This window comes from Anabrus simplex, chromosome 2, assembly GCF_040414725.1.
Source record: "Anabrus simplex isolate iqAnaSimp1 chromosome 2, ASM4041472v1, whole genome shotgun sequence".
NCBI classification, from domain to species: domain Eukaryota; kingdom Metazoa; phylum Arthropoda; class Insecta; order Orthoptera; family Tettigoniidae; genus Anabrus; species Anabrus simplex.
Window position 1 is genome coordinate 1,026,462,272 of NC_090266.1, and position 24,080 is coordinate 1,026,486,351.

Consider the following 24,080-nt stretch of genomic DNA (forward strand, 5'->3'; position numbering starts at 1 on the left):
CAATTTTTATGTATTCAGTAGATAAATGAATACATATTTCATATATTTTAGGTCATAGAAATTCGCCCATTATTATTATTATTATTATTATTATTATTATTATTATTATTATTATTATTATTATTATTATTATTATTATTTACTATAAGTCCCACTGATTACCTGTTTTACGGTTTCCGGAGATGCCGAGTTGCCGCAATTCAGTCCAGGAGGAGTTCTTTTACGTGCCAGTAAATCTACCGAGACGAGGCCTCGGGATATCAACTGAGTAGAGGGGGGTTCGATTCCCACCTCAGCCACCCTCGAAGTGGTTTTCCGTGGTTTCCCATTTCTCCTCCAGGCAAATACCGCGATGGTACCTAACTTAAGGCCACGGTCGCTTCCTTCCCTCTTCCTTGTCTATCCCTTCCAACCTTCCCATCCTCTCACAAGGCCCCTGTTCAGCATAGCAGGTGAGGCCGCCTGGGCGAGTACTGGTCCTCCTTCCCATTTTTATCCCCAGACCCAAAGTCTCACGCTCCAGGACACTGTCCTCGAGGTGGTAGAGGCGGGATCCCTCGCTGAGTCCGAGGGAAAAACCAACCCTGGAGGGTAAACAGATTAAGAAAGAAAGAAAAGTAAATAAAGTTCAGTTTAACGAATAAAAGAGTAAGCAGCGATTAGTGGTGTAATAAGGTTGACGTTCGCGGCTGTGGTGTGTTAAATACTGATAGCGAACCACAATTTCCAACAATTCATAACTATATTGGAAATAGCTCAATAAAAATAAATACGGTATTTTTTCTACATTTCTCTTTATAAATTCGTTACCCGGCAATAGCGTAGCCAGAATCGACCGATGGAGCCGGGGAGGGGTGTTATGGTTACAAAATGATTATGGCACATAATGAAGGTGCTTTGGTGTGTGCATGCACGAGAGTCATGAGGACACCGATACAAGTAAATTATGTTGATATTCAGATTGCAGTATCGCTACATTACAAAATCTTACATTAAAGTACAGAATAACAACAATATGATCAAAGTAAATAGTTTTACAGCGAATGGAACGGTATGTTCAAATTACAATCTAACATCCAACTTTCGAGGCTTCTTACAAAATAGACTCAAGAGATTTGTTGGTGTTACAATTTTGTCTCCATGAATATTCAAAAGGGCCATACCTTTGAGTCGACTTTCGCTTGTTTATTGTCGGTTTCTGTTCTTCTTTTATAAACATTCCATGTGGGGTGGAGGTTCTAACACCCAGTAGTCCCCACCTCCCTCATCACTTGGCTACGCCCCTGCACAGCACATCTCACTAATTGCTCTTACTTTATTTGAACTGACTGTTGTCATTCCTTGATGGATACAGTAGTTTTGCGTCTGTTTCTTGGGACAGGGCAGAGCAAAATTTAGCTTCCTCCGAAGTGTGCGTCTCATCATGGCTGTGATAATGTGGAAGGTGCTGAAGTATGGATGATACTGAGTATTGACATTCGGAGCACGGCTAGTGCGTTTGAGTTTGTTACTCATAGGTCAGTCATGGTGTTGTAGCACATTCTGGACTAGTGAGAAAAGCTATTCAGAATTGTCTGTTAATGCAATTCACTCCTCCTGAAGCTCTCAACGTACAACATTGTTTAAATAGTATGGGTACCACGGCATGAGGTATAGCAGAAATGGAACTGGCCAGGAAAGGGGCATAAACACATTTTGTAAGCCCAGAGCCTGTATGCAGGATTTCCTATGGACAAGCCCTACACTACATAGGAAAATGGGTACAAAAAAAATGGTGAACTGAAAAAAAAATACTCCAGGATGCAGGCTTGCAAAGGAACTGATAAAAGGTCCAAACAAGAAGCATACTAAAGAACTGTTGAAACTCAACAGAGAAAATATAAGATGGGTAGTAGGACTATTGGCATGACACTGCCATCTGAAAAAACACCTACATAGAATTGGAGTAATAAGAGACAATATATGTAGGAAATGCAATGAAGCAGGGGAATCGGCCAAACACATACTTTTCGAATATGAGGCTCTGGGTAGAATCAGACTCTCCACTCTAGGAGTGCCACGTGTAGAGAGAGAAAAAATCCAAGAAGTTCAAAAAAGAACAGCCTGCAGCTTTGTGAAGGGAGCAAGTATATCTATGTGGGAATGAAGGAAAAACATGGTAGCAAAAGATCTTAGAAGTGGACGCTAATTAGGAACTAATATTTAGAGGCCACATGAAGAAAAGAAGAATAAGAAGAGGTAAGAGAAGAGGAAGAAGAAGGAGAAGAAGAAGAAGAAGAAGCGAGGAAAGCAATAGCAATTCACCTCACTCCTCATCTTTCCTAGTAGGCCAGATTTTGATTCCGCCATAGGTTTTTGCTTTTTCTTTATAAACACACAACCTCTGGTGGTGCTATTTCAGTATCCAACCAGCCTCTGGACCTTATGACCTAACTGAAAATCATCATAGAAATTTCCTTTTCATACATATATGTATTCGTTATTTTGATTAAATAATCAATAATCGCCGTGACATAATTTGTTCAGGAAATTTTAAACGTCATTCTATTACATTACGTTAAATGAACACAGAATTGCTGTATATATTAGGTAAAAATGATAATTTCTTGAGTTAAAGTGGCGGGGCACTTAATTTGAGGTGCTGCCTGGCCGAGGCAATAAAGGCGTGCTCCATTCGCCCGGAAGGATGTGGGTTAACTTACCCGTCAGAATGTCGAAAAGTTTAAGAATCTAGATTTCCATTTTCGTAGGTGCATATGGTCCTGCGGTTCACTCAGCCTACACAAAAAGAATAATATCAGGTTAATTCCTGGGGGTAAAGGTGTCCGGGTGTAGAGCTAAGCACTTCCTTCCTCCAAGTGCCAAGGTTAGGTATAGTGAAAGCCTTTACATTCCACCCTTACAAGGGCCTTCGTGGCCTGTACGGAGACGACTTTGCATCTGTTGTTTTGGCGCGTTCCTTGACGATTCAGGTGGAATGCACACTACGTGACGCCATTTATGGTGATCGATAAGAATCTGTGAATTGTACTTTCCTGTTCAGAGAGTTTGGCATTTAATGACACTTGGATTTCTTCACTTAATCTATTCAAAACTGTGTGTTGAAAACAAATAGTTAACAACACAGTGATGAATCATAGGCATGAGTAGACAGAAAAAGATCCAGCCCACTCTTGCACAAGTACGCGAGGACTTTATTGACAAAATGAGCGCTTATTTCGAAAGAGAAGCGTCTACTGGCAGCTCATTATGTATCGTTGTCAAATGTGTTGAACGAAAGCTGCAATATGGTGTGTACGCTTTAGAATCGTGCAACGAGTTGTTCGAGAGAAAAAAGTTATCTGAACATATCTCTGGCAATTCGGTATTTCATTCTCCTTGAGGAAAAAGCACGCAAAATGCATAAACCGGTAATGGGAATGGATGAATTTGACATATGGATGCTTTATTGTAATGATTTGGGATTTTATGACAGAGGGCAGTTTTTTCCAGCAAGAAAGCCGTTGTCCGAAATGAATGAAGCTACAGGATTTAAGAAAAGTGAAACATCTATATTAAGCATTTTGAGGTCCTTCATATGTTACAAATGTAACGAAAGCAGGACACTTTTTTATATTGAGAGGGGTGATATATTTGCAGAAAGGGTGACTTGCTTAGAACAATGCAAGAGAAAATGGCATCTGGAAGCACAAATTTTTACCACGTTGACGAATTAGGATAAATCTCAATCATTCTCGTATACGTTGTTAGCAGAGTAGAGATGGGTTTAGAGGCTTGAAGGTCCCTAAAGTAAAAGACAGGCCAAGAACCTAACCGCAATGCCGCATATATAAGACAAACGAAGTGTAATTTCCACACAAGATACAAAGAACACAGAAACGCGATCAGATATAATCGGCATTCAGCCATCGGGGAGCACATATATGACTGTTCAAACCATTTCACAGGCATCAACACTGATCTAAAATTTTACACATCGAAAATAACAGTAAATCGTTGAATATAAAGGAAGCAACAGAAATTTGCATCGCAAAAAATGCTAATGTAACTAACCTAAATGACCATACACATTTAAAAAATTCCCCCCTCTTCGCTCTACTCACATAACATGTAGACAAGAATTACTCTTTAAATTAGCCTTTACCATAATAACATTTAATAGTTAGTCTTTATTTCAATTCCTTACTTTATTCACTAAAAATCATTAATTTGCATTCATCCATATTACATAAAAGTAAATTTTATCATGAAGTAGGTCAATGACCTTCTCTCCCCTCTCCAGTGTTGATACAAGGTTACACAGCGCTTTACTCGCTCCGCCCTACTTCTCCCTTATCTCTCCACAGTACAGTATACTCGATTTTATCATCCAATAGGAGAGATCCACAACGCTCCACAAGGCCCCTCCCTTGTTTCCTCTCCCCTCTCCGCGAGCAGTGTGCTTTACCCAACACTTTCCATGACCACAGTCCTGAAATAGTGTTTGGTGACAACGGACTTACCACCGGCAGTCTAGATAAGTACGCAAGTTTTTCATTATATTAATACTTGTAAATTTTGAGGGGGGATTACTGATTAATGTTATCTATAAACTCTCTATCGTTGACAAGTTGACGCAATGTAAACAAAACTGTACATGTTTCAAGTGATTTGATAGAATCTGAGGATATTCTTGTAGAACGAAACATGCCATTCTTTGTACTATAGTCTGCACTTTTACAGGTACGTTTATAGTGTTATAATTTATATTGAAATTGCTATGTGTTTGACAGGATGAAAAGTTTTTGTTACATTTCATCTCATTGAAATCAGACTCAAGTTTCAATTCGCAAAAACAAAACATCTCACAATAAAGGTCACCAAGACGACGAGAAAAATAAAAATAATGTGATAAAAACATGTGACAAATCCGTAATAATAGTCGTGGTTTCATTTTTTTAATACGTACTTCATGACAACGATTACCACCACAGGGTGACTTACGTTAAAGGTAAGATTTCAGAACAGATAGGCATAATTAAGACAACGGCCACCGGCATTTAAAAATCAAGGTTAAATAATGCAATTTAAGAAAAAGGCCGAAAACATCTCATTAAAGATAATATTGCACGAATAGTATCTGACACTTTAGAAAAGTTAAATATAGCTTAATAAAAGGAGACGTTGAAAGGATAACTAACGGATACAGAATTACAAATGGATAAGTACAAGACTGAATGCCTTCACGAGAAGGACTGAAACAAAATAACTAACTAAATAACTAATAAATAACTAATAACTATATATATATATATATATATATAAAACAGCTTGCCTGACTGACTGACTGACTGAGTCATCATCGCCGAGCCAAAACTGCTGGACATAAAGAAATGCAATTTTGGGGATACATTCATGCCAACATGTAGGTGCTCGTTAAGAGAGGATTTTTGGATATTCCGTAGCTAAGAGGGTGAAAAGGGGGGGGGGGCATTTTAAAATGCGTATATCTATATCTCAAAACTTTAAAAATTTACAGAGTTAAAATTTGGTATTTAGAATCTTCTTTAAAAATAAGGAAACACATATTTTTTGTTTTCGGAAAATCCAAATAGGAGGGGTGAAAAAGGGTGAAAAGGGGGTTGAATGATTTTCATGAGGATACTTACATCTCAGAAACTGAAGACATTACAGACCTGAAAATTGGTATTTGGGATCTCCTTCAAAAATAAAGAACCACGTATTTTTAGTTTTTGCTGGAAAGAAAGATTAAAAGATGGGAGGAACTTTGCCGTAATCTCTCAGAAACGAGTCAGATCACGAATTTTGGCGGATTCTCTCAAAAAGCGATTTAGATCGCGAATTTCGGCGGGTTATATATAAAACGTTATGCATTCAATTATAAATTTCATTATCATACCGTAGCGAAGCACAGGTACCTTACTAGTCTATATTTATAAAATAACTTGCCCTGACTGACTGACTGATTCATCATCGCCGAGCCAAAACTACTGGACATAGAGAAATTAAATTTTGGGGATACATTCATATTAACATGTAGGTGCTCGCTAAGGAAGGATTTTTGGATATACCGTCACTAAGGGGGCGAAAAGGGGGGTGAAATTTTAAAATGAGTGTATCTATATATCAAAACTTTAAACGTTTACAGATATAGAAATTGGTATTTAGAATCTTCTTTAAAAATAAAGAAACGCGTATTTCTTTGTTTTCGGAAAATCCCAATAGGAGGGATGAAAAAGGGTGAAAAGGTGTTGAATGCCTTTAATCATGATACCGGTACTTATATCTCAGAAACTGAAGATATTTCAGACCTGAAAATTGGTACTTTTGTACTCTTTTAAAAATAAAGACACACATATTTTTTTGTTTTTGGAAAATCCAATTAATGGGAGGGTGAATAGGGGGTGAATTATTAAAACAAGTGTATCTATATCTCAAAACTTTGAAAGTTTATAGATGTAAAAATTGGTATTTAGAATCTCCATTTAAAATAAAGAAACACGTATTTTTTGTTTTCGGAAAATCCCAATAGGAGGGGTGAAAAGGGGTGAAATGGGGTTGAATGCCTTTAATGAGGATACTTATATTTCAGAAACTGAAGATATTACAGACCTGAAAATTGGTGTTTGGGATCACCTTTAAAAATAAAGAAACATGTACTTCTTGTTTTTGGAAAATCCAATTATTGGGAGGGGTTAAAAGGGGGTGAATTTTTAAAATGAGTGTATTAATATCTCAATACTTTTAAAGTTTATAGATGTAAAAATTGGTATTTAGAATTTCCTTTGAAAATAAAGAAACACGTATTTTTTGTTTCGGAAAAACCCAAAGGAAGGGTGAAAAAGGGTGAAAAAGTGGTTGAATGACTTTAATGAGGATACTTATATCTCAAAAACTGAACATCTTGCGGACCTGAAAATTGGTATTTGGGATCTCCATTGAAAATAAAGAAACACATTTTTTTTTGGAAAATCTAATTAATGGGGGTTAAACAGGAGTGACAAATTGGGGTGAATTTTTAGAAAGACTACATCTACAGTGTATCTCAGAAACGTAAAATGTTACAGACGTAAAAAGTTGGTATTTGGAATCTCCTGTAAAAGTTAAGAAACATAGGTGATTTGTTTTTGGAAACTCCACTTAAGGGTAACTAAAAGGGGGTTAAATTTTAAAATGAGCATTTCTACAGTATATCTCAAAAACTTAACGTCGTACCGAAGTGAAAAATAGTTTTTTTTTATCTCTATTGAAAATAAAGAAACATGTATTTTTTGTTTTCTGAAAAACCACTTGGGTGGAGGGGTAAAAGTGACTGAAAATGGGGTTGAATTCTTTTAATTAGGATACTGATATCTCAAAAGCTGAAGATGTTACATACGTGAAATATGGTATTTGGAATTTCCTTTAAAAATAAAGGAATACGTATTTCTTGTTTTCGGAAATCTACCTAAAGGGAGGAGAGAAATTGAAAAATTAGTTGAATTATTTGTATGAGGATACTATTATCTCAAAAACGAAATATTTTGCAGACATGAAAATTGGTATTTGGAATCTGTTTTAAAATTTAACAAACACGTATTCTCGGAAAATCCTCTGAAGGGGGGGATGAAAAATTGAAAAATTCATTGAATGAATTGTATGAGGATACTTACATCTAATAAAAACTAAAGTTGTTACAGAGATAAAAGTGGATATTTGGATCTCCTTTAAAAACAAAGAAAAAAGTGTTTTTGGGCGAAATCATTTTGGGGGCGGGGGTGACACATATCTCAAGAACTGAAGATGTTGGTGTCGTGATAATTGGTATTTAGAAGATCCTTTACTATTAAAAGAGACAAGTATTTTTAACGGGCTGTTCACTTAAGGGGGGGGGGGAGTGTGAAAGGGAGTGAAAAAAGTGAATTATTTTTATGGGGATACTTATATCCCAGAACTGAAGGTAACAGACGTGGACATTGGTATTTAAACATAAGGAAACACCTCTTTTTTTGGGCGGGGAGGGAATCAACTTAACGGCAGTGGGGTGAAAGAGGAGTTGAGACCAATTGATTTTGCCGTTCATAATGTACTTATTCTGATCATAAACTGATCATTTTAAATCTTTCCTGGGTTCGTTTCCAAGAATCATCCTTTCCTTTGGAGTACATGAAGTTACATTACAGTAGATCCTCCTGGCATATAAATAACAATTTAAACACATTTGAAATAAACGATATGAATGATATTGACCGTGCAATTGTTCACCTCTATAATAAGGTCAATAATTCACGGAAGTATATCATTCGTCTCGTCAGAAATCTCGCGCACTTGCCTACGCGCGACGATGGTGCTGGCAGAGGATGTAATTTACCGCCAAGTAGCGGTCTTGCATCCTGCTGGGGGTTCCAGACCATCAATAATAATAATAATAAGAAGAAGAAGAAGAACAATGTTCTGGACCGTCGTCAAAATGTGCGGACCGCGCTGGAAACGGGTCCTGGACGGGTAATGACTACGATTGCAGGTTCAGTACGGTACCGCCAAGGCACCCAAGACGACACAACGCCGGATCCCCTCAAGGATTTGATACATATTAAAAATGCTTACAGGAAAAGGTGGCAAAGATTTAGGGAACCAACTGACCGGGTGGAATACCTGGACCTAGCCCGGAAGTACGAAATCGATTGCTGGAAAGAAAGATTGAAAAATGGGAGGAACATTGCCGTAATCTCTCAGAAAACGAGTCAGATCGAGAATTACGGCGGACTATATATAAAACGTTAAGCATTTAATTATAAATGTCATTATAATACCGTAGCGAAGCACGGGTATCTTGCTAGTATAATATATACTAACGAGAATGCCGGTAAACCACGAGAAGGTAGGAGTGGAAATACAGATCAGAGCAATAAGACATAGGGTTTAATAATTTACGTACCAAACGCGATCAAATAAGTAGAAGAAGGAGTAAATAAAACGGCACACACACAATTCCCACCCAAAAGGGGGAGGGAACCGGGATAATTTCCGGAAATATATCGCAGCCTACATAACTCGTCTGTCTCGCACAAAGAACAGAGATCAACTGCAAAATGGCTACTCCAGCACTCGACAAGGCCGTCCGGACTCCCGTTAGTAATAGCGAAGGGGGTGGGGAGATAGACCAATCAGGTGCGGAGCACAACACAGGACTATATGGAAAAGGATCCTCCTGTCTTTAACAGACATGGTTAAAGAAATACCAATGTTAAGGTATCATTACTACAGCAAACTCTCGTTTAGCTGGGTGCGGATTACCGGTTTGCAGATTATCTGTGCATAGTTCGGCGATTTAAAAAATAAAAACGAAGCCGAAAGTACTGTATACGGTTATAATTAGGACGAATATTTTCTTTTACAGTGCACTATTATGCATGAGATTCACCTTAATCACCGGAAGAAGCTACGGACACCATTCCCACCTTCGGTCCTACCTGCAATATTTTCCGTTGTTTCCCATTTTATCTTCACGTGAATGCCGTGACTCTAATCTCGTAACATATGCGCGGCCGATATATTGTCTGTATCTTTGCCAAACCACTTCCCTAGGATTTAAATGTAGGTAATTTGCAACAAACCTACAGCCGAAAGTAAAAGAAAAACATTCAAGTTTTCTTCTGGGACGGTTCCCTTCAGTATTCTTGCTCTGTGTAGATACGAAACATCGCCAGGAGGAATGCATTGTTGATACTTTTCTAGTCGCCGCCGACAGTTCTCAATAATATTTTCTAAAATGAATCATTGACAATGAGTGTTAACCTGTATGACATTTTTTGTTGTGAATGGAAAACAGAAACATAAAAATCGGACCCGTAAGACAGTGGGCTTTCAAACGTAATACGTAGCAAGTTATATAAATACAATAAATGTACAGTTTCCGGTAATAACACGCGTATTTTGGATTATCCGTGTTTTTCGGTTATCCGTGCGGTCTTCCGTCCGTACTAACCCGAATAAGTGAGAGTTTGTTGCATTTCACAATTTTACAGGCATCCCGTTAAGTTTTATATCATGTATTCCTACAGATATCGATGGATCTCGTGTAGACGATACTTACGACCCTCGCCGTCAGTAGCGTAGGCAGGATTTCGGTTAGAGAGGGGCATTAAGGTGGTCATCATCCAGAAATTTATTTTGGTAGGTGTACAAACTTCCAGAGAGTTCAGGTGGTATAGAATACCTAATAAGGAAATGAGTGTCCTTGGCTCCAAGTAAGAGTGGTGGATTCGTGCAGATTCCGGAAGCTAATAATAATATACATCCTTATTTGTATATATAAAAGTGGATGTTTGTATATTTGAGATTAATAGACTCAAAAACTACTGGACCTATTTTTCTGAAAATTTCACAGTTTGTTCTTATTTGTCCTGGGGGTATTTAGGAAGTCGTTTGAACGAAATCCGATGGGTAGTTAGATGGGTAGTTTTTGTGATGTGTAATTTTTTGTAATTAATTTAATTACAAAGCCGCACCAAGATTGGATCGACTTGATGGACAGATTGTCGCTAGGCGACAGCAGCTTACGCTATATCATGCTAGTCTGGTAAGAAATGATGTATATAGGAGGATGGGAACACGCTGCCATGTTTTCTAAAGTTCCTTCCTTGCTACAGGTTCATGACCGCGCCTCTTATTTGGAGATAGCAATCCAACGTGCCGTGATCGAGGTGTACTTTCATGCCATAGGAACAATTTTTATAAGTCTTCCCAGTTTGAAGAATGCATCTGTGTATTAGATGTGAAAAGATAATATTTAAAATATTGTGAAAAAAGTATAATATCAACAGTGGAATGAAACGAGTTATCACTCACTCCTAACGAGGAGCACCTGGGTATTCCCATTTTAAAATTTTGCATGCATCGACTGCGATTCAAGCCTCGGGCGTTTTGATCGGAAGACAGAACCATTGGAACTGATTTATCACGCCCCCCAATTTACAAAATCGTTACCCGCACAGCACATCTCAACCGTGGTACAACCCGACAATCGCGACCACGCTGTGCCAGGGCCCTGGAATATTGTTGTTTCCAGGAAACGATGTACAAAAGCTGACACGATGATATAAGCTTGCAACTATTTCTGGCCGTGGCCACCATTACCTCGGTGGTCACGTTCCAGACTGCTACAGAACAATCCCTTGCTAATTGCCCTTTTCCTCATCTCCTGACATTTATCAACAGACGGTTATATTCCAAATACTGAGGCCTCTACAGGGAAATATCCACGCACATCACAATCCTAAGTGCTTTCCTTCCATTCAAGCTCCTTCAAGCAGTACAGACATGGAGAATTATGTATGGTCCTACTGAACCTCGGTAGTAGATTCATTCTCGGTACCGTACGTTAATTTAACATTACGGCGTAAGTTCTTAATTTTTTCGTACCGCACGTAAAACAACGGCTGATCTTCACACTAGTTTCAGGAAACCTTTTTGGGGAGCATTCCACTGCCCCCCCCTCCCCCCCCCCCGGCAATGCCAGTGTTCGCCGTTCGTGCTATTACGTCGCAGTGCCGGTTTATACGAATTTTCCCGTATGCTCGGCCGAATTCACCACAAAATAGCAGATGCTCAATATTGCGCCGTTTTTATAGTTCTGAAATTACCTAAGGAAGTCTGGTGAACACTTTTTTGCATACACAAATTTTTACCAAGGGACACAGTACTGACAAAAATTACTGTGTATATGTATTCTACGTCAAAATAGTTTGTCAGTACCTAGACAAAATTTATCAAAGGCTGCAGTGTTAATGTGGAAAAAAGATTAAACCTCTTTTAGAATGGACGTAGACTGTTTTATCACTCCAACACTGATTCTACTTATCTCTTCAGACAGCTTGCGGCGGGTAATAATAGGCTCATGATACGGTTCCGAAAAAAGCCTGAATGACTCAAAATTGTACAAAAACAAGCACCCTCTGATTTTAATATCACAAACTAAATTAATTTCTATTTTCGGTTTTTAGCCCAATTTAATTGCTTCTAATTATACTTACATGTAGCACAATTGAAATAGCAGTAAGTTGGATTGGATGCTGGGTGCGTTCTTTTTAAAAATACGAAGGCAAGGATTCCAACAATTATGAAATAAAACCCACATATAACGGCTGTTATCAAGTTCTCCTGTAGACAAAAATAAGAAGGCTACCCCTACCAGTTCAGTTTCAGCATAGAGATTAAACATGAATAAACTAATCCATTAGTAATGAGGTTAGAAAGTTAGTCTGCGCACAATCCATCTGAGGCGCTGACGAATGAAGTTTATTCAGTCCTATACCATATGCCTAGAATCTGAGTCCGAATTTTCTTTTGATACCGGTAATTAAATTGCGCGAAGTCCCAGTCACTTCCTTGTTACTTTTGTGGAAGAAATTTCCGTAAAAAACTGCGTCAGCTTTCATAAGCCAGACATGTCAAGGTCACGAGCTGAATGATAGTTCTGCGTGCACAAGAAACAGATCTTACGAGCGCTAGAGCAGGATTGCGCAAGCTTAGAGGGGTGTACATTACTGGTTTAAAACTACGCTACTCCGTACAGTACATGTATATATTCTTTCATGTAAGGATATACATAATTAAATTTCAACACGGTGTTTACATGAAAGTGTGCGAAACAACATGCTTTGTAATCAACGTGTATCAGGAAAATAATTAATTAGTTTAAAGGCTGCATATAATCAATGAAGTGCAAAATAAAAGTTATATTCTTAGGGTCTTAGTATGTTCAAGACTCCTATGAACAATTATGAGGCAGAAGAATGCGAATACTATGCAGCTTCTATATCGCTGGTTTAGCAAAACGTAATGTTTCTAGAAACTTAAAGGAAAATGCTCTACGATAAAAGTAACATTGCTTCAAATAACTGTGCTATTAATACTAAGGAGGTAAACTAAAGGAAGCAGAGCACATATCGCCTAATATCGTCCGCCTTCGCTGAGTTAGCAGTTTCAGATATCTAGGTGTAGCCTTGCAGACCACATGCAGCAGTTCCAGGATCCATATAAGAGCTGGAATGATTGCAGCTCTGATAGCGATGAATGATATTGAGAACATCGCACAAATTGCAGTAGAGACAACCATGGTGCTCTTTCGAGTAAAAGTGCTACCAGTGTTAACCTGCGGGCTTGAGATCATAGGAGGATTTCTGAGTGTGAAGCAATTAGAAGATCTGGAAATGATAAAATCCAGGTACCTGAAGCGAGTCCTGAGTGTATCAAAGACTGCAAGATCTCGACTTGCATATGAGCTCGCGAGAGAAACTTTCCTGATTGAGGACCTGAAAAACAATCTTATTTTACCAGAAGGCGCAGCATATGATAAACTATTGCATAAACTAAGAGAAAAGAAGAGGGGCATTTGGGAAGAAAGCGACCTCTCAGCACTGGCAATTGAGACAGGGAGGGTGGCAAATATTTTGAAGAGACAATGCATTGTGGGATATTATTCCATAGAACAACCAGCTAAAGAACTAAGAGCATTATCTGATCTTGATTGTTTCTTTGTTGATTTGCACTTTTGTAACCACAAACTAAAATCTCCCTCAACTCACGTGTTACTTATATATTCATTGAAATAGAATGACAGACCATTTAATCTGTCATCATATTTTCCTCTAGATTTCTGCGCAAAATCATGTTGAAAGATGAGATCATATCTCAGTTTGCTTCAAGTCGTAATTTGAGATTTGAAGTCAGCTAATCGGCGCAAGGTATAAAGATAGCTCTGCTGAAATACTATTCCAGTTCCGATATTTCTGCCTGGTAATTATCCCTCTTTGTTTGTTTTCCTGCAAGTCTTGGAATTATAGTTTCACAGTCGAAGTGATTTTTCATTTTGAATGAATTCTGCTCAAATATTTTATGAAATTCCTAGTCAGCATCTTCTCTCAAAGTTTTCAGCCGCTCTTTTATATCAGCAGCATATTCCATGACCGAACCAAGAACATACTGGCGGTTTTGCAAGTAAACTGACAAATGGACTGCAAGAAACAGGAGATTCTCGCTTACCAATAATGAAATTAGAATGCACTTTCCTCCATTGATGACAATAATTGCAGTGCAGTGTGGGAAACAAATTTTGAACTTCCTGAAAGAGACTGCAAGCTAACAACAATAACTGGATCGAGAAGCTCAACAAAAATAGTTGCACAATCATTCCTTTCTACAAATCTTTTGTTGCAAAGGCCTACTTGTTTGGACTTATTGTTACACGATGACAGTTCATTAATATCATTTTTCAAAGTGACACCAGCAAAACTGTTATTTCTGAATAGGTCACAAAAATCACTCATATTTCCCAAACAGTTGCGAATGTTGGTGATACTCATGACACTAGAGAGGGTAAAGCTCATCGTATGGTTAGCACAGTGTACGAACAAAGCTTTCGGGTAGAGTCTCTTAACTACAGCACAGACTCCATTGTATTTTCCAGCCATAGATGATGCACCACTGCACCCTTGGCGTACTACACTGGCCATATCTAAACATAATTTTTCACGTTCAACTTTATTATCTTAGCAATATCCTCGCCACTAAGATCATGTAAAGGCACGAAAGCCCCAAAGTCTTCTCTCAACGCATAACTGGAGTTCCATATCGTACACAGAGTAAAAGTTGCTCCATTCCTGAAACATCCAATGTTCATCTGCGATAACACTGAAAGCCTTTGCTTTATTTACGTCGGCAACAATATTCTTTCACATTAGTTCCCAACAAATGCTCAGAACTTCATTTTGTATGACAAGGCTGATGTATGCAGCGTTCCTATTTGCACTTTATAAATGCATTTTTAATGATTCGTCACCAGCATCAACACGAAGGCGCAAAAGAGCCCGAAATTTGCCATCTTTATTTTCAGGCTTTGGACCACTGTCTGCGTCACTCCTCAAAGAACGTTCTTGTTCTCAACAAAATTGAACCCATGACCTTTTTGTCATAAGGAACCATAGTCCTAAAATAGTTACATGAAGTCCAATATAAATTACAAGTCATGAGCTCTAGCTACATTTTTTATCTCTGACCAGGGATGGCACGTGGAGGAACAGGTGGTTGTTTTCATTCTCACGCTAAAGAAACTACGTCACCCGTACGTATAAAAGGGGCGTGGATATGTTGGACTATTTGTTCTAATAAAAAGTACATTTTAAGAAGAGTTGGCGGCGAAACTGCCGTAGTAAACGTTAGGAATTGTAAGTGAAACAATTTGGTCATTATTGATAATAATTTTAGACCGCTAAATAGCGGAAGGAAATTTGTGAAAAGACCCACCTGTTCGTTCGAACTCTGTTACATCGACTAAATATAGTGCCTATCTTATGAGGTAATTTAACAATTCAGTTGGTTAAAAGAAATCCTTAAATGCTTATCATCAACACCGCTACTAAAGTAAATATCTATAATATGTTACATCGTGACTTGCCATCAGTACATTTTACGGGTTAGAAAAAGTGTCTGTAAAAATTTTGGCGGTAAGTGCAGACGGCATGAGAGAGGGGAGTAAATGGTATAAAAGAACGGTGCACCATTTGCAATCTCGCAATGTGTCCAGTAAATTCGAGGCGACTCCACCCATTTCAGAGAATAACTTTACAAACCAGCGTTTAGAAGACTAAGTCCCAAAAGGGAAGATAGGTTTTAGCCGAAGGTGGATGTAACATCATCTCCAAGTCGAGATAGGTTTTAAAAGTACGGAATCGCAAACATTCCACGAACTACGATTTAAACGGTTGTTTTGAAGGGTTGAGGTCGGCAGTTGCCGAAAGTTGCATAACGTAAATCAGTCAGTCAAAGTTTTCTTCGGTTAAAGGTAATAGACCATATTCCAAGTGAGGAATCATCACGTAACTTCAGGGACAGGAAACAGACGGTCATTCTAATGCCGCGATCCTGCAATTCCTGCAATTTAAGCTGTATATATAGTTGTTGTATTCTAAAGTATTGCGTGTGCGGTTCGGTGGTTTGACAAACGTGTTCGGTCCGCGCAAGGAAGAGAATGTGTGAAGGGCATTTCTTTGTTTATATCATTACTTTCGGGTGAATGGAAACAAAAATAAATAGGAAAAATATGTTTTGTAAAGCCACTATCTGTCGAGATGGCTAAATAAAGAGATGACAGACTGGTGAATATGTTATGATGGGAGACGACGTACGACTACAGGTATGTCAATTACCACATTTATAAAGTGCTTTTATTTATTTCATGATGTCACCATATTTTGTGTGTGTACCGGTGACGCATTTTGGTCACCCTTATAATTCGTGAAAATGTCAGAGAAATATGACAAAAGGTCATTTGTTTCGGTGTTTCTTGGATAATCGGGAAAGTCACGAAACGAGCGTGTGAAGTGTTGTAGAGTAGTAGATTTGATGGTTGAGAAACGAATATAATATCTAATGCAAAGTATTATTTCCGTTCATTTGTTTTCTATATTTGTGGTTTGCCAAAGTTAAGATATTAATTTATCATAAAAATCTGTTCGGTGTAAAGATGAAATTCATGTAAGCATAATCCGTGGTTGCTCAGTTAGAGCTGGCATGAAGGCACACCGCTGTGTTCGGCGACGTAAATATTATTGAAGGGAAGTTACGAGGCGAGACCGATAAAATTTGTTACAGGGATTGCTATTCCAAAGTCTGTTGAAATCTGTGTAGAATTGATGAGAGGAAAAAGAAGATAACATTTTTGTAAGTCAAGTTGTGAGTTTCGGTTTGGAAACATTAGCTCAGATATGCGGGGAGAGATGGTTAGTTGTCACAAGAGTGTTTTGTGTAACAGCATTGTGGGTCACCCAAGAGAGATATTCCATATTATTGTCGTGTACAGAATTTGTGATAGCGAGTGTTTCAAGTCTTGCGAAATGGGGAGGAATGAAGGATTGTGGATCAGGTTGTTGATAACCTGGAGTGTTGATGCTGTAATGTTCAGTGTAGGAGCCCGAGGAGTTATTTTGTGTAATTTATTGAGATGGGAATAGGGTCAGTCCATAGTTAGAATTCCACGTGAAAGCGTAGGACCCTGCTGGATAAGAATATTTGAGGAGTGAGGTCTTAAATTAAATCTCTTCGCATAATCCATATGGGTCAAGAATTATATTTCATGTGAATTGCCAGCGAGGCGAGTTTTGTTGTTTCATTTATTGCCAGTTAAACTACGACTAGCACTTGTGTGCCTAGCGATAACGAGGGGAGAGCTTGTGTTCCGTTTCTCCAGCCAGCTGTTAGGTAGATGAGCCAGCTTACTGCTGGACAGAATGTAACTGTAACTGCGACGTGTCATTTGTAGTAAAATGTTTGGAATTAGATTTCATTATTTAGAGAAGACTCGTTTTAATTGAGACTTGAATTCATTTTTGAAGCGACGGAAATGAGACGATGGTATGATAGGTTGAAGATAACCATTTTCAGGGATGTCAAAATTTGAGAATCGGTAGTATAAAAGTAAACTCGTGTCCTCATCCCGAGGTGGTGCAGCTCTTTTCAGGCACACCCCCAGTGGAGGTGAGCTGCATGTACCATTTCAACTAAATACCAGCCCTCCTGCCATTCTTTAATTCCTTGCAGTACCGGGAATCGAACCCGGGCCCCCAAGGACGGCAGCTAATAACACTAACCGTTACGCTATGAAGGCGGACAGAATCGGTAGTGATGTTGTCTGATATTATTTGAGGGTGTACAAAGTTTTATTTGAAGGTCACGAAGAGATGTGACAGGGATTGCTTAATTTGAGTTGTGTGTTAATTTGTGCAGATTGTAGGCTTTAATGTTAGGATTATCCAAGCTAGTTTCTTAGTATCGTCGCCATAAGACCTATCAGTGTCGGTGCGACGTAAAGCCCCTAGCAAAAAAAAAAAAGTTTCTTAGTAACTGTTAGCGTAATAATGTAAGCTTTTGAGTGACGTCATGAAATAAATAAATAGTACGGGTAATTATGACAATCTAAACGTTTTCAGCAGCGATGAAGAAAGTATGAGCATAAACAATACTTTAATTAAATAATTAGGTATTTTGAAGAAACCATTCGTCCGGGGTAGATAAAATTTGTTGTTAATTAGGATTATGGGATTACTTAATTTATTGAATTCAGTGAAATTGTATTTTGAGAATTAGCTTAAAACCAAATGTGTAACTTCATTTTTTGTAGTGAAAGAAGAGTGACAGAAGTCGGGGTGGGAGTCCGGACCCCCAAGACCCCTCGTAAATACGTTCTTTGTAAACAGTGATTCATTGATCCTTAAAAAAGTCTCTTCTAAAGTGTACTGGGTTTTTGAAGCGACCAGCAATTCTACCAGCAATTCAGAATATAGCAGTTGATACGTCATCCGGTACTGATCTTGTGACAATGAGAGTTGTCGGAGATAACATGGTTGCTGATATAATTGCTCTTATAGCTACACGCGTATTAGAGGCATCACATGTCCTTACTTGCATCAAAATGAAAGAACAGTATTAATATTTAAATCAAACTGGCGGCCAGAAACAATTGTTACAATTCTAGAAGAGTGATCGACCGAGTTCTCGACCGGAGATTAAGGACACCTTTTTGTATTTGATGCTCACCAAAGAGGCTTCACAAATTCATCTGGTACAGTACTGAACACATCCATACTGCAGTCGATATTAAAATGTGCGAAGAAGAATAGAAGCAATGCAACTACTGTATAATTTTTCGTGGCATTCACAAACCCTTCGACAATACAGGCCACGAACTTCTTAGAAGAACATTGCGAAATTCTGCTGCTCCCTCAAGACTTTCTTCTCTGTTTTTCTCGTTACGGAAGCGAACTCAAACACATACCGAAAGTAAACATTTAAAAACCAACCCAGTACTGCTTAGAAGAGACTTTTTAGGGATAACCTTTAGCACTGTACAATCTTGCAACGGATCATATTCTGGAAGAACTCAACGAGGAGCCTGTTGCAACAGAGTATGGATTTCCCTTAACACCCGATCTTAACCCGTTAACAGTTTTAGGTTTCGCGGATCATACCGTTATCATCGGCAAAGATAAACAATCTGCTCTCAAACTTGCATGAATGGCAATTCAAGGATTCCATGAGATTGGCTTGAACATTAATCTGTCCAAGTCAGTATCAATATTGTTCAAGGTAAACTCACTTGTGAAGGTATCTCACCTTACGGAGGAGATGTCAAGAGTATCTCTCCGGGAGAGTCAATCAAATATTTGAGAGCAAATTTTGAGAGTATTATCAAATTTAACCCTCAGGCTTAATGATTGATCTACGATACAATGTAGAAGCTTTTTCAACCTCACCACTTTTTCAAACCATTAAAAATGTATGTAATCTCAATAACTCAGTTTGCCTATCTCTCGTATACCAGAAGCAGTTCCTCGCCGGTCAGCGGCTTGACACCAACGAAGAAGTGAAAACGGCAGTTGAGGATTGGCTTCAGTCATAGACGGCAGATTTTTACGATGAGGGAATACAAAAATTGGTAGAATGCTATGATAAATATTTAAACGGACACGGTAACTCTGTTAATAAATAGCTTGATTTGTAAAGGGGGCATAATAAAAAGATTTTGGGAATTTCGTTATTACTTTCGTAACAAGAGATAAGGTAATCCCTAAAACACATGCATACTATCTCAGTATCAAACAAAAATGTTATCATATAATATGGCCAAAATTTGAAATTTTCCAACCTGATAGTAGATTCGGCCCACTGTGCACAGACAAAGGAATATTTATGAAGCACTAAACTCTGTTACACTTTTCATATCAACTTGTAACTACTATATTCCCATTAAAGCTCTTACAAACATTAACTATGCTAATTGACTTGCATCAGATAAACGAAACATATTTTTTATATCCTTAAAAGTTGCAGGAGAATAACATCTCTACTCTCTACAATTTAATTAATGCACATATTTTCCTATTTTCTATTCAGATAAATGGTCGTAATACCGAAGGAGAAAATATTGCTGATAATGGAGGTCTGAGGCAAGCATTCAATGCATATCAAGAATATGTGAAGCAAAATGGTCCCGAGGAACTCTTGCCGGGCCTGGAGAAGTTTTCCTCTGAACAGCTTTTCTTTCTTGGATTCTCTACAGTAAGTATATTCCGTGAGTTTTTGCTGTTGGTTTTACGTCGCACCGACACAGATAGATTTTATGGCGACGAATGTCTGTGGTTTCATTCTCTTTTTTTTTCCAATTTATATTTTCCTATATCTCCGTTGAGTTTTAGTATGCTTTTTAGACATTAAATAATACAACATGAAATAAGGAAAATAATTTTAATGCCATTTAAATTACTCTGAAGAAGAAAAATTACACCAAGACTGAAGTTTTGAGGATGTTTCTGAATTAACTTAGAATATTTCTCTTAAGTAAATGTATACAGTATTTCAATACATGACATGCAAATGTCATAAAAGCCTCATATTAAAAAGAAAACAGTTTTGGGGACATAGTAAAGTAGACTGACCTACAAATTAAATGCCATACAGTGGCGAGCATTGTCGGTACTCTAGATAAACAGCGTCTACCTAGAAAAGGAATAAATTGGACATCAATTCAATGTGTATTTAAGGGGAGGTGGTACACCCTATCTTGGCAATGTTAAATTGTCCATATTCAAAAGTATTTTCATACGAAACTATGAAGCTTAGAATGGTGAAACTTGGTATGGCTCAAAAGGAATGTTTATTGTATATACTGACAATTTTATAACTTCATCTAACCTCACACATAGCAGAAACATATTTTTTAACTTTACTGCTAAAAATCATTGCTTTATGTGAAGTGTTATACTCAATAACTTTGGAACTATTTGAGTTAGAGGCATAAAATAATGTCAGTATGTTCATCAAACACAGTAAAATAGCTGGTAAAAATTTCATTTATCTGGATTAAATATATACTGAGAAAAATACCTGAATATCTTTAAAAATTATACCTTCGGAAAAATTGAATTAAAGTTACACACTGCCTAATGCATCCCTGGTCCATATTCTGGATCATCTGGATCATCACAGTCATTTTCCCTTGCTCTCTTCCTGTTCCTGCTCATTACCCTGTTTCTCTGGATCACCATATCGGCCTGTAAGTCAGCCTTTCTCACTCGCTCTGTATCAATTTCACTACAAATTTGTCGCATTTTTTCTGCCAGGATTAATTCCTAAATTTTCCAGCACTATCATCTGTCCGTGGATACTACTGTAAATCTGCCAAGAATACAACAAGTGAATGCCCAAAAGGAAAAGACGAAATTCAGCAGAAGAATAGACACAATCTAATTGCCCTCATCAACACTTCTTGAACAATCTAGTTGAGCTAGGCATCCTAAAAAAATACTTCTTTACTTTTTGTTTACTTTCCACAACAGGACGTGTTCAAAACAACAGCCATGACACAAAACAAAAGACAAGCGCCACCCGCCAAGCCGCAACACTTGTACCAACCCTAGAACGAGAGTACATGCCGTGAAATACAATTATTTTTTTTAAAAAATGCGGCAAAACTATATCTGTTATACAAAAAGTGGGCGTGTCCACAGCTGTCAGAGTGACATTTAAATGGCATTTGAGACCTTACGGGATGGCTTGTTCAAAATAAACAAGCAGTACATTATAAAATAAGGTCTAAACTATCAAAAAATATGAAAAACGAAAAAAGTGTTTTTTGGACATGAAAAGGTGTACCACCTCCCCTTAAGGATATGTTACTTAAGAAAATCCAAGGAAACATTTAACCAATTTCAACACATGTTGATATCATAAAGTTAATTTCGTTTCGGCCAGTGTCAAGCGCCGATTTTGCATGGGTGTTTTCAACTGTGTGGTCCGCAGAATAGAGGGTCGGTATGATCATTAGAACAGTCTCTGCCGCTCATCTTTGAAACGATCTTGCTAACCGTGGGAGGAGTGAATACTTTACGTGTTACTAAATAGTGCTAGAAATTACTGTTAAGGAGGCTAGTTCGGTAGCACAAAAATAACCGACAAATTGACAACAAATGGAATAACACATGTTTAAGTCAAATGAATAATAATAATAATAATAATAATAATAATAATATATTATATTACATATATATATATATATATATTACATATTAATAATAGTAATATATTATATTACATTATATTATTATTATTATTATTATTATTATTATTATTATTATTATTATTATTATTATTATTATTATTATTAGCTTCATACCTCGTATTTAATTATCTTCTATCTGTAAATATACCTCTGTGCTAATAACATTACACTGAGTGCCAAAAGTCACGGGAAAGGGGTGTCACTTTAGAAAATGTGACGTGTATGGGCCCTGAGCGTTGCGGCTAGCTGCGGCGTAGCTGAGCTGTCAGTCACAGACACCAGTGTGGTGAAGATGGCAACACGTCGCGAGTTAATCGACTTTGAACGCGGGATGGTCATCGGCGCATGGCGCTTGGGTCATAGCATCGTGGAGATTACACGCGAGTGCGGGTTTCCGAGGTCAGCAGTAACGAGGGTGGATCTTCAATATCGCAGAGAGAATGTTACCACTCGCGTAAACCGTCGCACGGGAAGATCACCGGTGTTTAACAAACGGACATCACGTCACCTTCGCAGAACCATACTAGGCACTGGACTGGCTACTGTGAGCCAGATCACCGTCCATTTGAATGGTGGGAATAAGGAACCCATTTTTACCCGGACTGTAAGGAGGCAACTGCACCACATACGCTTAAACAGCTGACGACCAACTCGTGTCCATTTGCTGAAACCTCGACACAGATGTCAACGACGTGCATGAGCCCGTGAACATCGGCAACTCTCTAGGGAACAGTGGCGGTGTGTGGTATGTTTCGACGAATCTCGGTTCCTGTTGTATCGAGCTGATGGGCGCGTGAGAGTGTGGCGTATGCCCCATGAAGCTATGGATCATGCGTGTCAACAAGGTTGTGTCCAGGCGGGAGGTGGCTCAGTTCTGGTCTGGAGGGCGTTCTCATAGTCACAATTAGGCCCCATTTTCCGGCTGCAGGTAGCGCTGACATGTGCACGTTATGTGGATATTCTTTCAGAACAACTGCATCCCTTTCTGGCCCTAGAGTACCCTGATGCAGATATGCCATATTTCAACAGGCCAATGCGCCATGTCACCGCTGTGTGGTGGCTTGCAGGTGGTTGGAGGAGCACTCTAGTAAAGTTACGACTACGGATTGGCCTTCCAGATCCCCCGAGCATTTATGGGATGCTGTCCATGCTGGTGTACGCTCCATGAACCACGCATCAACTATACTAGACCAATCGTGGGTAGCAGTGTAAGATGCATGGGTCCAGATCCCTCCAGGACGGTTCCAACATCTTGTAAGTCGATGCATCGCCGTATTGCTGACGTTTTGAGGGCTCGCGGAGGAGCGACTCGTTATTAACATCACATTCAGTGTCTTCCCATGACTTTTGGCCAATCAGTTCATATGGCATTCGTAGATCTAAAAAGGGCATTCGATAATTCGAGATTCTGAAGGTCATCGGGATCACATACAGAGAAATAAGCATTATATACAATCAATACAAAAATCAGTCTGCAGTGATGTGATGGAGGGCTTTGAATAAACAGTAATCCGTAAAGGAATGAAGCGAGGCTGTCTTTGTCCCCTCTCTCTTTGAATGTTCATATAGAACAGACGGTAAAGGAAATGATAGAGGAATTTGGAAAAGGAAACACAATCCAAGCAGGGGAAATTAAAAACTCTGAGATTTGCCAATGATAATGTAATTATATCTGAGTCTTCAGAAGATCTGTTTAAATTGTTAAATGGCATAGGCACAGTTTTGGAGAAGGAGTAAAAGATGAAAATAAATAAATCGAAAACAAACGTAATGGAGAAGGGTCGTACGAAGAAATTATTTTCAAGAAGAGGAGAAATTAGATATCTTTATTCGAGGACTTCTATAAAATAATGTTCAGTACATCTTGTGAAATTAGGAATACTGAATTAAAACTTTCAAAATATCACAATTATTTAATTAAAACACATTTGTATTCGTCTTGATGATTACACTAGCAGATTTTTTCTTTTTTCTTTAATAGTATTTT

General features: G+C 38.3%; 1 protein-coding gene across 1 annotated transcript in view; it reads left to right on the forward strand.

Annotated features, from left to right (window-relative positions):
* The window catches only part of LOC136863764 (neprilysin-11-like), a 204,022-nt gene that overhangs the window by 161,107 nt on the left and 18,835 nt on the right, over window positions 1-24,080 (forward strand). Inside the window, exon 17 of the mRNA XM_067140117.2 lies at window positions 19,930-20,094. Within this exon, the coding sequence (XP_066996218.2) occupies window positions 19,930-20,094 (165 nt within the window). The remainder of the gene's footprint in view (window positions 1-19,929; window positions 20,095-24,080) is intronic.